The following is a 14,039-nucleotide window of genomic DNA, read 5'->3' as shown; positions in this document are numbered from 1 at the left end:
TCTATAAATATTGTTGCTGTTGCCGTAGCCTTGGGAACAGCGACGGCAACAGGAACGACCGAGTTGCGAAATCTCCCTAATACCCTGGGTTTACAGTCCTGTTAGTTTGGCAGAGTAAGCTTCCATATACTCCAACATCCACAGCGCAGTTTTACGCTAGTAATCTGTCCACCTTGCATTTGACATTGTGAAACCAAACTACTGTATACAAACCACGTCACGGTCGGCTTGCTACGAATTGAGATTTGTATAGACGCACTGCCCAGACCTTAATACAGTTTGGCGAAATCACAAGCTTTTTGGTGTGTTCGTGGTCACAGCGGTTGTATATCGAGCTCGATGTGTTGTGATAAGTTAACTTCATTTTCAACAAGTATTGCAGAAAAGCGCAGAGCCTGCAATAGGGCGGCAGATTGACATCCCAAACATGTCAGTTTTGACACACTTTGCATTTCTACTTGCTCTTTATCCTCGTTCCTTCCTCAGTTGGTTGTTGTGGACGATAACTCGATTTGGAGGCTGACTCTACAACTGAATGCTCTCAACACTCGCGACATACTACACTACACAAAAGGTGGATGTTGAAAACTCTTTCGACAACAGTCTCGTGGACATTTACCGTGAAGCTCGCAATGCACGCCAACGTTAAATTACCGATGAGTGACCACACAAGAGTGAGCAAAGTGTACCGGTAGGAGTTTGAGCAACATTAAGTCTTTTACGTGAAAGCAAGCGGCCTTATGCGAAATACAGAAACGATGCGAAATACAGAAACGCAGTCCGGTGCCGTGATGAATCATAGAATGGAGGCTCTATGTAAGCGCAGAAGAGATATGTGGTATGCACTTCAATATATGACTTCTACATATATACACTTAGGTGAACTAGCCGCGATATGCACCTTGACTTGGCACTCGAAAGCAGCATGACGCGAGGCTCTATGGGCCATGCCTCGGTCGACGCTCACATTAAACCAATTGGCCAATCATATCCAAGGAATCTAACATTATGACCAATCAGTATCTGTACGATGGCGGTCGTGCAAATTCCAATCACAATACAGCAATTTCAAAATGGAGGACGCTCCGTCAGGTTCCTCGTTGCCCAGCGAGAAATCTCTAGCCAGGCACGTCGTGCACGTGGAGCGCAACATGCTGAGTCGCTTGCTGTATCCGAATCCAGTGTGCTTGCTGAGTGTGGCAGATCCATCGTCGTACACGCGGAACGTCATGACTGTGACTTGGCTCACCCCCATCAACAACCACGTACGTAATACCCATTCATCAAAGCCTGTGCATCGTTCAATGACGGGTCGGTTGTCAGGGTAAGTTCATTTGCTCGATCAATTGCAATCGCCACACGGCGACCTTTATCAACGAGGTTGGGCGACATTTTGGTGCGTAGCATACATACTACGTCCACACTGCCGCAAAAGCTAACCACTGTCCATAGTGCTGAACATCCCCACGGCGCAACAACAGGCCCTCGTGCTCGCCATCGGCGGGTGCTCGGGTGCAACTACTGACAAGTTTTCGTCGTTGAACATTGAAACGTGCGATTTTGCATGCCCTCGACCGTTGAAACGCAAGCTGCATGGAATGTCCAAGAAGGATCTGGCGGCTGTCGACATTGCCGACTCCGCCGCATCCTGTGTGGCCTTGGTACCGTCTTCCTGCCTCCTAGTTTACGTATTCATGGGCCATGTAGAAGGACTGCATTGCGCATGTTCTGTGCCGAGTGCACAAGGTCGACGTCGACGACGGGCACTACATCATCACGGGCGTCCAACTCGCGGCGAACGCCGACGCGCGGTACTGGAATGGAAAGACATTTGGATCTACATCACCATTAGACCCGCCGTACTTGACATTTTTGGGCTCAAAAGTGTTTGGCCAAGTCACCGTGTTGGATGATGATACTGCCTCAGCTATGACTTAGTAGTACTGTAACACGCTCGAATTGTATGAGAATATCGTGTTAAGTTTTGGGCGCTGGTGGATGTAGTTTACGGTAAACCCTTACTTGAAAAGCTTGTTGAGAAATCCTTTCTAAGCCCTTGTATTTCTAATTGTTTTATTTTTATTTTAATAGAATGAATAAATATTTTTAACTTTTTTTATAAAATATGAAATTATTTTAAATTCATGTAAAATTTTCTTTTTATAGAATTAATATTTGTAAGATTGACCCTTGTACTTGACCTTGCCGTGTTTGTTCACTTTGATGTGGCCGCCTTGGCCTCCGACGTACACGCCAGGCTGTTGGATATACATGGGCTGTTGGCCGTACTGACCCGGCTGAGCATACGCCACGCCCGACTGTTGCTGCGGCGGATATTGCAGTTGGGTGGGGGGATGGGATGGGATACCCTTGCTGCGGAGGATTGCCTTGTGGGGGGTACCCTTGATGTTGAGGTGGGTATTTGGCTGCAGGACGGTACTGGCCAGGGGGGTATGGCCCAGGTTGCTGGGGATACTGCTGGCCGCCTTGGAACGGAGGTTGTTGTTGGCTCATGGTGGTAATTTGGTAATGACGATGTTGAGGTCCTGGGTCGTCCTGGGATGACGTCAAGTGACACGAAATATTTGAAGTATTATATCCATTACTCTTGTATTGTTGTGTTTTACTGCCTTTTTGAGTGCTAAAACCGTATGAATTGAGCCGACTATACTCATATTTTGGGTCACTAGAATACAATTGTATCGTTATCCTGTTCATACACACGAACGTTGCAATGGTTAGTATGTGTACTACTTGCTGACAGTGAGCTCACCACAATCCACAGCATTCACCGCAACCTTCGATTCACACAGCAGTGCTTCCTTCTGTGACAGTGCGTGTTATCAGGGTAAATTCATTTGCTCGATCGAAAGCTACTCAACGCAACGGGATGTCTAACAAAGGTCTGGTGACTGTCGACGACATTGCCGACTCTGTCACATCTTGTGTTGCCTTGGTACCACCTATCTACGCTCGCGGTACTGGAATACGTTCGGATGTGTATATCAAAAGACTTGACGTTGTGGGGTTCGACAGCGTTTGGCCAAATCACAATGTTGAACGCGTCGACTGGAGTTCACATTCAATCGCATCGTGTTGATCTGGGTGCTTACGCCGACTAAGTTACGTTTAAAAGTTACTTGAAAAACCCCTTGTGCTTGCGACCACGGTTCTTGTACCCCTTGAAGCCCTTGAACCCTTTGTGGCCCTTGTACTTGACCTTACCGTGCTTGCCCACTTTCATGTGGCCGCCTTGGCCTCCGTGAAACACGCCTGGTTGTTGGACATACACGGGCTGTTGACCGTACTGACCCGGCTGGACGTACGCCACGCCTGGCTGCTGGCCGTAGTACGGCTGTTGAGGTGGATATTGCGGTTGGGCATACCCTTGCTGCGGAGGGTAACCAGGCTGTGCGTATCCTGGCTGTTGAGGAGGGTACCCTGGCTGCTGGTACCCTTGGTGAGGAGGGTAACCTTGTTGAGGGGGGTAGCCTTGCTGTGGGTATCCCGGCTGTGGGTACCCTTGTTGAGGATAGGACTGTGGAGGATAGCTCGGTTGTGCGGCTTGCTGGGGTGGGTATTGACCTGGAGGAGGATGCTGTCCAGGCGGGTATTGACCCGGCGGAGGTTGCTGTCCAGGCGGATACTGGCCAGGAGGATGTTGTTGTCCAGGCGGGTATTGCCCCGGCGGAGGTTGCTGTCCAGGCGGGTATTGCCCCGGCGGAGGTTGCTGTCCAGGCGGGTATTGCCCCGGTGGAGGTTGCTGGCCGGGCTGCTGACCAGGCTGCTGAGGGTACTGCTGACCTGCGAACGGAGGTTGCTGATGCATGATGGCAATTAGCAAATGACGACAAAAGGGGCGGCCTAACGCGAAGGGCAAAGTCAAGTGACACGAAATATTTTAATTAATGCTCTTCCGCAATTTGACATTTTAATTGCGTTTTGCTTGACCACATCAGGTTAAAGCTACGAAGAGGCATATTTACTCAGTATATTTTGGGTCACTGAACTCAGCATAATGTTCATTTTCTTACATGTACAGTATTCAAAACTCATTTATTTATGTTACTTCCAAGTCATGTCTATTTGAAAAAGCCAAAACCAAACCCCTTGTTCTTGTACCCTCCCCTGTACATGCCACCTCCGTACATGCCACCTCCCATCATACCTCCACCAACGTATCCAGGGCCGCCATAAATCACACCAGGCTGCTGCACATACATCGGTTGCTGGATGAACCCCGGCTGTTGCATGATCACTGTTGGAGGCTGCATCATCACCGGCGGCGCTTGAGCGTATTGAATCGGCGGCGGCTGCGCATAGTACGGCTGCTGTTGTGGAGCGTACTGTTGTGGAGGGTACTGCTGCGGAGGGTACTGCTGCGGAGGGTACTGTTGCGGAGGGTATTGCTGCGGAGGGTACTGCTGGGGAGGGTACTGCTGCTGCGGCGGGTACTGCCCTGGGAGATACTGGCCAGGTCTGTTGGGGTCTTGCATGTTGATCTGTCAACCACCTTTGCGAAAGTGAATTCACTGGGGCGAAATTAGTTCGGCCAGGCACGGCGTTAGGTTTATGCCACAGATTTAGGTAGTTGAATTCGGATATATCCTAATCTTAAACACGTTAATCTTCATTTTGTATACAACGTAGCGTTAAACTCGTTCTGAGTCTTTGAGACGATATAAAACGCATTGCTGTACTGCAACCAAAGGTTACTAATTAGGAGTTTACGAGTGAATTTGCACGTATTTACATTACGTCCCTTGGTGGTTGCAATAGACTTGTGTATTCAGCGTTAGGTCTCCATTAGCGTTATAGAGACCTCAGGAAGCATGATGGAAGGTTAGTATGTAGTTGCGTGATTAATGCTACACAACGCCAGATCCAAGCCGGGAAATGGCGGCGGCGGCTACTTGAACCACTTGAACCCTTTGCGCTTGAATCCCTTGAGTTTGAAACCCTTGCGTTTGTGCTTGTACTTGATTTTTCCGTGCTTGCCCATCTTCACATGGCCGTGGGGGGCTCCATAATACACCCCCGGTTGTTGCACATACACTGGTTGTGCTTGTGCATAGCCTGGTTGGACATAGCCGGGATGGGGTGCTGGAATGTACTGCACGGGCGCAGGGGCTGTAGCGGACTGGAACAAAGCGCGTCCTTGCTGGGCGTAGTACTGCTGCTGTGCGTACTGCGTCGGCTGTGGCGGCGGGTACGCCTGCGGTGGGATCCGTTGAGGTGGATACTGTTGCGGTGGGTATTGCGCTGGCACGCCTTGTTGAGCTGGTGGGTACTGACCCGGAGGGTACTGACCTGGAGGGTATTGACCTGGAGGATACTGACCCGGCTGCGGCGGGTACTGCTGCCCTGGATATGGAGGGGGTTGCTGATACATCCTCCTCAAGCAGAACAACGAGCGATTGAGGTCGACGCAAGGAGCGAAAGTCACATTCACTCTTACAGAAGTATGTACAGCTGATCCAAAATCCGGAGTTTTATCCGGAAGATATGTTGAAAGTAGTTTCATAATATGGAATATTTCACCTGGCCACCGATATATTTCGACGGCCACCCTTTGCAACCTGTAAACTGTAAACCAAGCAAGCAGTATATATGTAATTCGACCAACTATCGTTAAATTTCTAACAGCAAATTTCAGTTTTCGTCAATATATTTCACCAAGAAGGCGATATATTTCGACTAATAATGTCCCCTACTGGCTCTCAATTGCGCGCTTCCATCGTAGTACTGGACCTAGCGTCATTCTGGAAGGAGCAGGCAGCACTGCTCCACCCCCGCCGAACGTCGACGTCTTGAACAACATGAGGTAAGAACCTGTTGCACCCTACTGCACCGACGCTGTCCTTGTAAGTGCTATGTTTGTGTCTCATAGGAATCCCGTACGACATGTCATTTGGACTGGAAATAGTGTTGCTGATGGATGCTGTCAATCATATACACGAAGTGGCAAGAATCTGAAGCTCCCAAACACACCGCTACCGGTACCTTCAGCTAAACAGCTTGCCGATGTCCGATCATCGTGCTGCGAGCGCCACCATCGGCTGTGAAAAGGACGACCACACTGTTGTTCATTCATGAATGCCTAGTTTTCAGGTGGGCGAAATCGAGTGTACTGCTTATATGTTCCACTAGTCCCTGAGGAAATAAATACTAGTTACGGCGACTGATAGGCAAGCAGAAGTATACAAGTATTAGATTTCTACGGCTCTAACGACGTCCAGTGTGCCACTTCCACAAGATGAACGTAAACAACGCCTGCAGCACCAACGCGTACGCGACCAACACGAGCATGTACCCGTCGACATTGACGTCTTCAACGTCGAATCGCTTGAGAATCGCCCGAGACGCGGTCGTGTTCATGGGTTTGAATTGCTTGAACATGAACGCTTTGAACGAGTAGCTGTGGAATGCAACGTAATGCACCCACCGCCAGCCCGCGGGGATCGACTGGTACGGCACCATGAAGCCTTCGACGAGCATAAACATACCAAACACTCCGGCGCCCAAGGCAATGCCGATGATATAGTGGGGCGCCGTCGCGCCCAGCACGTGCATGAGGGACTCGGCCACGACCAAGCTCAAAAACAGGTTCAGCACAAAGTACCCGAACGAGTTGAGCCCGGCGAGCCCCACGACAATGGCGGACGACACCACCGCGATGACCAAGATGCCAGGCAGTGCCGCCAAAAAGTTGGCCACGACATAACTGCCGACGCTAAGCGAGTTGTTGGCGCGCTCGCGGTTGAACACGACGCGCTGCTCGATGAAGAAAGGCAGCACGGCCACGCTCATAAACACAAGGAACGCCTGGACGTAAAACAGCAGCGCCGTCAGGTCTTGCTCGCTCGTGTTGTCCACGTACACGCTGCCGACCATGAGCGACAGCATGATGTACATGACGAGGCGCACGCCGTACACGCCGGGGTTGCGCACGTTGTTGACTGAGTTGCGGTGCAACAGCATCTTGAGCTGGTCCAGCGCCGACGGCCGCAGGTCCGTGGAGAAAATTGCCTTGGGAAACGCGAGGCTGCCGAGGCATTCCCGGTCCTTTTGGATGGCGGCACGCAGCATCTTGTGCATATCGCTGGCGGCAAACCCCTTGGCGATCACGGCGGGGTGTTCGTGGCCGTCAAAGTCAGTATTGACGAGCTGGAGAAAGAACTCGCCTGGGTTGGTGAACGGCGGACACGGGTGGCCAAGGTTGGCAAAGTGGGCTATCGAGAGCTGCGGCGACCCGAAGTACGCGGTGCGGCCTTGCGACAGAATCATGACGTTGTCAAAGAGGTTGAACACCGCCGAGCTGGGCTGGTGGATCGTGCACACGATCGTGCGGTTCTGCTTGGCCAGCTTGGCGATGTACTGGACCAGCGCAAACGTGGACGCCGAGTCCAACCCGGACGTGGGCTCGTCTAGCAATAGGATCGTGGGGTGACTGAGCAGCTCGATGGCGATGCTGAGGCGACGCTTTTGGCCGCCAGAGAGGCCCTTGCGGAAGATGTCGCCGACGATCGTGTCCTCGCACGAGCGCAACCCCATGTCGCTGATGGCTTGCTGGACTCGACTTTCGCACTCCATGGCCGACACCGTCGACGCCACGCTGAGCTTGGCGGCGTACCGAAGGGTTTCCAGCACCGTGAACGAACCCAAGAGCGAGTCTTCTTGGGCCACGTACGACGCGAGCAGGCGGAAGTGCTTGTCGCGAGGCTTGCCGTTGACGTCAATGTCACCCGAGATCTTGCCACTCGACACGCGGTCGGCGAGGATGTCCAGCAGCGTCGTCTTGCCACTGCCCGACGGACCCAGGATGGCGGTGACTTGGCCAGGCGCAGAACGGCCGCTGATGTCGCGCAAAATGCGTTTGTTAACCTTACCGGCGGTCACTTTGAAGTTGAGGTTGTCCCAGCTCAGTGTGCATGGGTGGAGCGGGGCCGAGTCGGCACTGACGTCGAGGAAAGCAGCGTCGATGGCCATGTTTGGTTGTCAGGGATGTTCGAAGAAAGTTGATCAATGGAAGCAGCGACCCTCGCTCGATCCATCCGTCAACTTTCGATTGATCACATGCGTTCGAAACCGATCAATTTTCGATGGTTTGGGCATTGGTGTACACATACGTTATCCTATTTCAAATCATGGACACGGCAGGATGACATGGATTTTCCCTACTGGAACTTAATCCATATACAATTGTGAAGTAAATACCTTTGAACTGATTTAAATGTCAGTATGTGAGGCGTTGATGCTTGTCATTCCTCCTTGCAAAAAAATATATAAGCTCTGACGAGTCCTCCGTGGACAAAACGATGCTATCCTGCAATCTGCACTTTACGGAGCCTGTTTTGAGCAGCAATATCTCGGCTGTCGTGGCCATTCAAATTCAAATGGCACAGAGGTTCACACTGTCTTGCCCCTGAAATCACCACTTAAACGCGAGATCTGGTCAAGAAGGTCGCACATTGAATATATGTTCTTTCATCCGTACGTAAACTAAGCTCTTGGTCGTACATCATGGGATATTCCTGTATGAGCATAAATGGTGGACACGTGAATATTCAGAACACCCTGTTCTGTTAGAGAACACCCCCACTGCCCTGAGCAAGCAGCAGCGTCTGCTGGCCGTTTAGAGGCTTTTCCTCGGGTAGAAGTCAGCACAGACATCTCATCACGGAACGTCATAGGATTCGTGGCCAATCATAGCCTAGTTTCTGATCGGCTGTTTCAACGCAGTCAGAAGTAATTCACTTCCAGTTCTCCCTTCTGCTGCTCACTACAGTCTGCTCCTGCCCTCTCCACTTGAACAAAGTACTCCTATACACTCAAAGCACCCCCCCTGAACTCCTTGTACGCTACTTGTAGTACCTCGCGCCACCAGTGAGGTTGTCGTCCTGAGACTAAAATCTCGAGTCAGCTGACGTTATTGCCAGCTGTGAAGTTAAATTTTGAAGTTTAGTTGCTTGATTTTTTCAAATGAAGTCAACTTGTTCTAACTGGAAAACGTCATTCCTTGAACTCGTCATTTGATTGGCCACGAAAAGGGTAAGTTCACCAATGGGAGTTTGCATTTGCAGCTATTTCGTGGCCATAACCAATACCAAAGTGGCTTAAACTCAATGAGTAAGGAAACTAACTCTCTACCTGACAAGTAGAGATCCCAACGGCATTTTGCCTTGGCAATTTATGTGGGACACGGAATGGTCAGCGCAGATGTCCTCTACTTTGGGACACCTAGTGCTAGCTGGTCCCCTCATACTAACTACTAACGTAGATGGCCAGTTCATGGTGCACGGGACAGTTTAAGGTGCACTGAAATTGGTCAATGGAATTGCTTGATTTTTGGAGTAGCCAATCGAATCACTAGAAAAATGAAATCACTAAAAAATAAGCAAAAACAGCGTACATATTTTAAGCTTAAACCGTGCACCATAAACCGTCCCTCCTATTTTGCCTTGACTTGAGGGGAATGGAAGTAAATGAACGCTAAGCTGAAGCCTATTCAAGCCGATTAAATAATCAGAAGAATGCCCAACCTTTCGGCTTTATGCAGCACTTTTCAGAATTGAAATCCCGGTCCTGGGAGACGAGTAAGCTGCATTCTACGACGAAGTCTCTTTCAAGTGCACCATAAACTGGCCATCTACGTTACTACTAGTAGTACTAGTACATCAGTACGTGCACCAAACCACGTCACACATAAACAAAAGTCGTCATATTTAGGCTGACTGGAATGTGCATGTCCTACGCTGGGGGGATCTTCTATCTAAAGCGCTTGACGCCAAGGTTGATGAGGGTTTTCACCCCACGCAGCCACTCCTTGTGCTGGGCCCAGTCGGTCGTGGTCAGAGACGTGTGAATCTGTCCGGCGGCGCGGAAGTCTTGACGCGCAAATGCTAGCACCATATCATGCAAGCTCTTGACCACATTCGGAGCCAATTCGCCCGTGTTGAGCTTGGTGAAGAGCAAATCCTTGCTCTTTTGGATCTCGGGCAGCTGCTTCGCTTCAATCTGTGCAACAAAAACCGTGAAAAACGTCCATCCTACTGCCATATTCAAACACAAAACGTACAGGGGACAGCTGGGAGCCTTCCAACAGCGCCACGAGGTCGTTGAAGCCCCTGACAATGGGCAAATCTTCCGCCGACACGTTGTCCGTGGCACCGAGCACGACGGCCGGGGCGGCCGCCACCGGCGCGGGACTCGGCTGGTTGTGGAAGCCAGCCGCCTTTTCCTTCTCTGTAGGGGACAAGATGGCGTTGGTCGAGTTGCCATACTTGCGGATCAGGTCCTTGTTGCCGACACTGCTGACAAACCCGTCGGCTTTGCCCTTGGAGATGTCGACGGGGATGGTGGAAATGCGGGACGACGGATTCGGCAGCGCGGCGGCCGCGGGGGGCGCAAATCCGCCGTGGGCAGGCGGCGCGCTTCCTTGCTGCGGCGCGCCAAACCCGACGCCGGGCGCATTGTACGCAGGGACTGCCGCCGGGGGAGGAGGCGCGGCGGCAGCGTACCCTTGAGGCTGCTGCGCTTGGAACCCCCCAGAGCTAGAAGCAGGGCCGCCGTAGCCTGGAGTGGGAACTGCGGAAGGGGCGCGGTACGGCGCACCGGGTGCACCAGCGCCATAGGCAGGGGTCGGCGCTCCGTACGTAGGTGCAGGAGCTCCATACCCCGCGCCTTGGGTGGGTGCAGCACCATACCCTTGAGGTGCAGGGGGGGTTGTGCCATACGCTGGAGTAGGTGTGCCACCGTAAGCAGCAGTAGGTGCAGGCGACGAGCCATAAGCGCTGGGGGCGCCATACCCACCCACGGCAGCAGGAGCGTTAGGTCCGTACTGCGACGGGTACGCCGAAGGAGTGGTTTGGGTGTTGTAAGCAGGAGTCGCAGGAGTGGGGTACGCCGTGGCTTGGGCGTTATAGCCCGAATTCGCGTACTGTTGTTGTTGCGGCTGTTGGTATTGAGGAGTAGCTCCGTAGGCAGCAGGTTGAGGAGCAGCTCCATATCCTCCACGGGAAGCTCCAGTCGCAGCAGGAGCTTGTTGGCCGTACGCCGCGGTCGCTGGAGCCTGGTACTGGCCGCGGGGGTTGGCAGGAGCTGCTGCCTGCTCTGTAAACGGCGACGGCGGCGGACGGACTTGGGGGTTGGGGGCGGCGTGGTAGATGCGGTCTCGGATGATCGCGCAGCTTACGTCGGCATACTTGGCGTACCGTCCGGCAATATCGAGTCGCCCTTGTCCTGCCATCTACAGCCAAGCTCCGTGAATATCATCCACTCAACGAGGGAAACATGTAAGTACCAGCGACGCATACGCAGCAAACTGGCTCGCAACTTGGGGGTTCAATTCTTGGTCCGGGTTGTCCGACGCTTGGGCAAAGATGGACACCTTTTCGATCAAATCCTGCAGCACCAGCACCGAATCTCTTGTTTTCGACTCGATCGCCGCCTCCTTGACCCACGCCGTGACTGTCTTCTCCACGTTGAACGAGCACATGTAGCACAGCGTGGCCGACGCGACATCGCCGAGCGCTTCCAATTTCGCCGCCAGTTGGTCCACGAGCACCCCAAACTCGTCGCCGGTCGCATATGTCGTGAGGATGGCGAGGGTTTCCGTCCACTGGTGGCCGTCCGAGTCGGCGACGAGCGCCGCCAAGTCGCGCTTCATCATGGCCTTGACGATCTTCATAAACGGCCGCGCCTTGCCCGCCGCCAAGCACGCTTCCTGGGTCTTAACCCACAGCTCCTCGCCGCCTTGGCATGCCAACAGGAGCGCGTCCGCCAGCTGAAAGTTGGCTAAGCACACATCCACAGCCGCGTCAAAATCGCCCACGAGAAGCAGCCGCTTGATGATGCTCTCCGACGCTTCCGTGTACGTCGGCCCCTGTGCCCCTTGAATCCGCTCGCTCGTGTCGATTGGGATGGCGCCTGCTTTCTTTGGCGGTGTGTGAGGAGGCGTGAGGTCCGGCGGCGGTGGCGCAGCGCCAAACACATCCGCGGCGCTCACCTAGTGGAAAAAGACTCCAATGAAAACCCCTGGCATCACGACACTCATACAAGTGCGTACATACCGTTGGTTGGGCTTGGGGAGGAGGTAGAGGGGCGGGCGTGTCGGCGGCTTCCAACGGCTCGTCCTTGCCCAAGTACGTTCGTGCGTCGGCTTTGATCTGGTTGCTGTCGTAGCCCAAGTGCAAAAGCAGCTGCGTTCGAGCCGACGCCCGATCAAACAGGATCTTCATAAAGCTCCACGTCGCCTTGTCCGCTGGCGTCTTGGCGCTGGCCACTTTGGCATCGCAGTGCCGTTGAAAGTCCTTCTGGGCTAATGCTTGCTCCAACAAGTCGGCGCCAGCTACAATCGACGGGTCGCTCGAGATCTTGTGGATGTGCACGGGGCGGAACTCCTTGGGCTGGCCATATTGCTGTTGTTGTTGAGGAGTGGACGATCGGGCGTTTGTGACCACCAGTTTCCCGCCAAACCCAAACGAAGCACTCACTGGCCGCGTTGACCACTTGGGCGCGCGGGTGGCGCCCGTGCCACTGCCCGTGAGTCCCCACACTTGGACCTTGCCGTCGAATGTACATGCCGACGCCACGGCCGGGATCTTGGGCGACCACTGGACGTTGAACCGGCGTTGGCCGCCCCCGCCGCCCGAGAAGAACGAACCGCCCACGGGTTGGGTAGGGACGTTCGACGGCAGTTCGAAGAACGGCTGCCCCGTGAAGAGGTCCCACAGCAACGTGCGATTGTCCTTGGCACTGGACAAGACAAAGCCTACAGTAGACAGAGTTGAGTTGGCATGGCGATGACGAGTGAGTGATGGAGGATGGACGGACGTACCAGCATCGTTGGGGCACCACGACATGGACAGAATGCCCGCCGTGTGGCCGTGCAGTTCGGCGAGCGGCGTGGACGTCGACGATCGAAGATCCCACAGACGCAGCACGGGGCGCTGGTCGTCCGAGGACGCTGTGATGATGTGCAGGCCTTCGTTCGGGTTCCACGCGACGCAAGACACGGGAGAGCGAGACATGTCCTTGAGCTCGCAGAAAGGTTTCTTGGACTTCATGTCCCACACCACTGTCGAACCGTTCTGGGACCCGCTCGCGAGAATGTGCGCGACTTGAGTGTTCCACGCCAAGCTGGAATGAGGGAGATGAAAATACGATCATGGAGAGAAGGCATGTACCATGTGATTTCGTTGCCGGGGGTCGCTGTGTAGTTGGGGCCGCCAGGAGTGTACACTTGAGGGGCGTTCAGCTTGTCCAGGGACATCACATACACTTCACCATCGCCACCGCCGGACGCCAACAGGTGCGACATCTCTGGGTGTGGGTTGAACTGCACGGCGTTCACAGGTCCCTTGTGTCGCGACACTTTGCCGACTTCAGCAGGCGCGTTCGCCGCGATCTTGGACGGGTCCCAAATGTTGACTGTTCCGTCGGCCATCCCACCCGCCAACACACCAAGTTCCATGGAACTTTGATGACGTACGACATCTGCCCATGAGAGCGACAAGAAGCGCGACGATGTCTTGATACTCCCGAGTTGGATCGGGGCCGGGCTGACGTCGGCAAAGTCCATCGACATGAGCTGCAGTTCACCCCCGTAACTCTCGAAGCCGACACCGACGCCATCCTTGGACCCAAGGGCAATCAAGTTGCTTCTGTGCTTGATGGGACTCCATGCCACCGTTGCAGACGCATTCACTTCCTTGAGCAACGACATGGCTTCCAAAATGAGATGGAAACGAAGGTTAAACCTGTCCTTACAAACTCCAAGATATTATTTCGAATTTTTACGTCACTGTAAATTAGTTGCCTGCCAGCCCCAGGCCGCCCACGTACGGCTTCCAATTGGTCAGATTGTAACCAATCAAAACGTGCTTCGTCAAGCCTGCCTGACCTCGATGGCACGATTAGATTGGCTGTAAAGAATCCATTTTTCCACCAATCCGATGTCGATTCAGCGATCTCTACCGTTACGATGTGGGGTCCCGGCAGGAAGACATACATGCTGAGATCAAGATAAAATTTGGATC

General features: G+C 53.3%; 7 protein-coding genes across 7 annotated transcripts; 1 reads left to right on the top strand and 6 right to left on the bottom strand.

The window, feature by feature from the left end:
- Positions 1–1,047: 1,047 nt before the first annotated feature.
- On the top strand, positions 1,048–2,009 carry H257_06399 (hypothetical protein). Its single transcript, XM_009831599.1, has 4 exons — positions 1,048–1,265; positions 1,324–1,396; positions 1,453–1,661; positions 1,708–2,009. The coding sequence occupies exons 1-4, from the start codon at positions 1,074–1,076 to the stop codon at positions 1,936–1,938; spliced, it is 705 nt and encodes a 234-aa protein (XP_009829901.1). The 5' UTR covers positions 1,048–1,073; the 3' UTR covers positions 1,939–2,009.
- Positions 2,010–2,168: 159 nt separating this feature from the next.
- H257_06398 (hypothetical protein) lies at positions 2,169–2,514 on the bottom strand (the record flags this gene model as incomplete). The annotated part of the gene is made up of 2 exons (XM_009831598.1): positions 2,169–2,439; positions 2,477–2,514. The coding sequence occupies 2 exons, from the start codon at positions 2,512–2,514 to the stop codon at positions 2,169–2,171; spliced, it is 309 nt and encodes a 102-aa protein (XP_009829900.1).
- Positions 2,515–3,070: 556 nt separating this feature from the next.
- H257_06397 (hypothetical protein) lies at positions 3,071–3,829 on the bottom strand (the record flags this gene model as incomplete). Its single annotated transcript, XM_009831597.1, has 1 exon — positions 3,071–3,829. The coding sequence occupies one exon, from the start codon at positions 3,827–3,829 to the stop codon at positions 3,137–3,139; it is 693 nt and encodes a 230-aa protein (XP_009829899.1). The 3' UTR covers positions 3,071–3,136.
- Positions 3,830–4,021: 192 nt separating this feature from the next.
- On the bottom strand, positions 4,022–4,515 carry H257_06396 (hypothetical protein). Its single transcript, XM_009831596.1, has one exon. The coding sequence runs from the start codon at positions 4,494–4,496 to the stop codon at positions 4,083–4,085; it is 414 nt and encodes a 137-aa protein (XP_009829898.1). The 5' UTR covers positions 4,497–4,515; the 3' UTR covers positions 4,022–4,082.
- Positions 4,516–4,724: 209 nt separating this feature from the next.
- H257_06395 (hypothetical protein) lies at positions 4,725–5,452 on the bottom strand. The gene has a single exon (XM_009831595.1). The coding sequence runs from the start codon at positions 5,390–5,392 to the stop codon at positions 4,910–4,912; it is 483 nt and encodes a 160-aa protein (XP_009829897.1). The 5' UTR covers positions 5,393–5,452; the 3' UTR covers positions 4,725–4,909.
- Positions 5,453–6,177: 725 nt separating this feature from the next.
- On the bottom strand, positions 6,178–8,067 carry H257_06394 (hypothetical protein). Its single transcript, XM_009831594.1, has one exon. The coding sequence runs from the start codon at positions 7,987–7,989 to the stop codon at positions 6,226–6,228; it is 1,764 nt and encodes a 587-aa protein (XP_009829896.1). The 5' UTR covers positions 7,990–8,067; the 3' UTR covers positions 6,178–6,225.
- Positions 8,068–9,641: 1,574 nt separating this feature from the next.
- On the bottom strand, positions 9,642–13,738 carry H257_06393 (hypothetical protein). The gene is made up of 6 exons (XM_009831593.1): positions 13,188–13,738; positions 12,839–13,140; positions 12,072–12,772; positions 11,303–12,007; positions 10,079–11,248; positions 9,642–10,017 (listed from the first exon to the last, which is right to left on the bottom strand). Exons 1-6 carry the CDS (start codon positions 13,724–13,726, stop codon positions 9,769–9,771), a joined length of 3,666 nt encoding a protein of 1,221 aa, XP_009829895.1. The 5' UTR covers positions 13,727–13,738; the 3' UTR covers positions 9,642–9,768.
- Positions 13,739–14,039: the final 301 nt, after the last annotated feature.

Source organism: Aphanomyces astaci, assembly GCF_000520075.1.
Source record: "Aphanomyces astaci strain APO3 unplaced genomic scaffold supercont1.12, whole genome shotgun sequence".
NCBI lineage: Eukaryota > Oomycota > Saprolegniomycetes > Saprolegniales > Verrucalvaceae > Aphanomyces > Aphanomyces astaci.
This window is presented reverse-complemented; position numbering and strand designations above follow the sequence as displayed.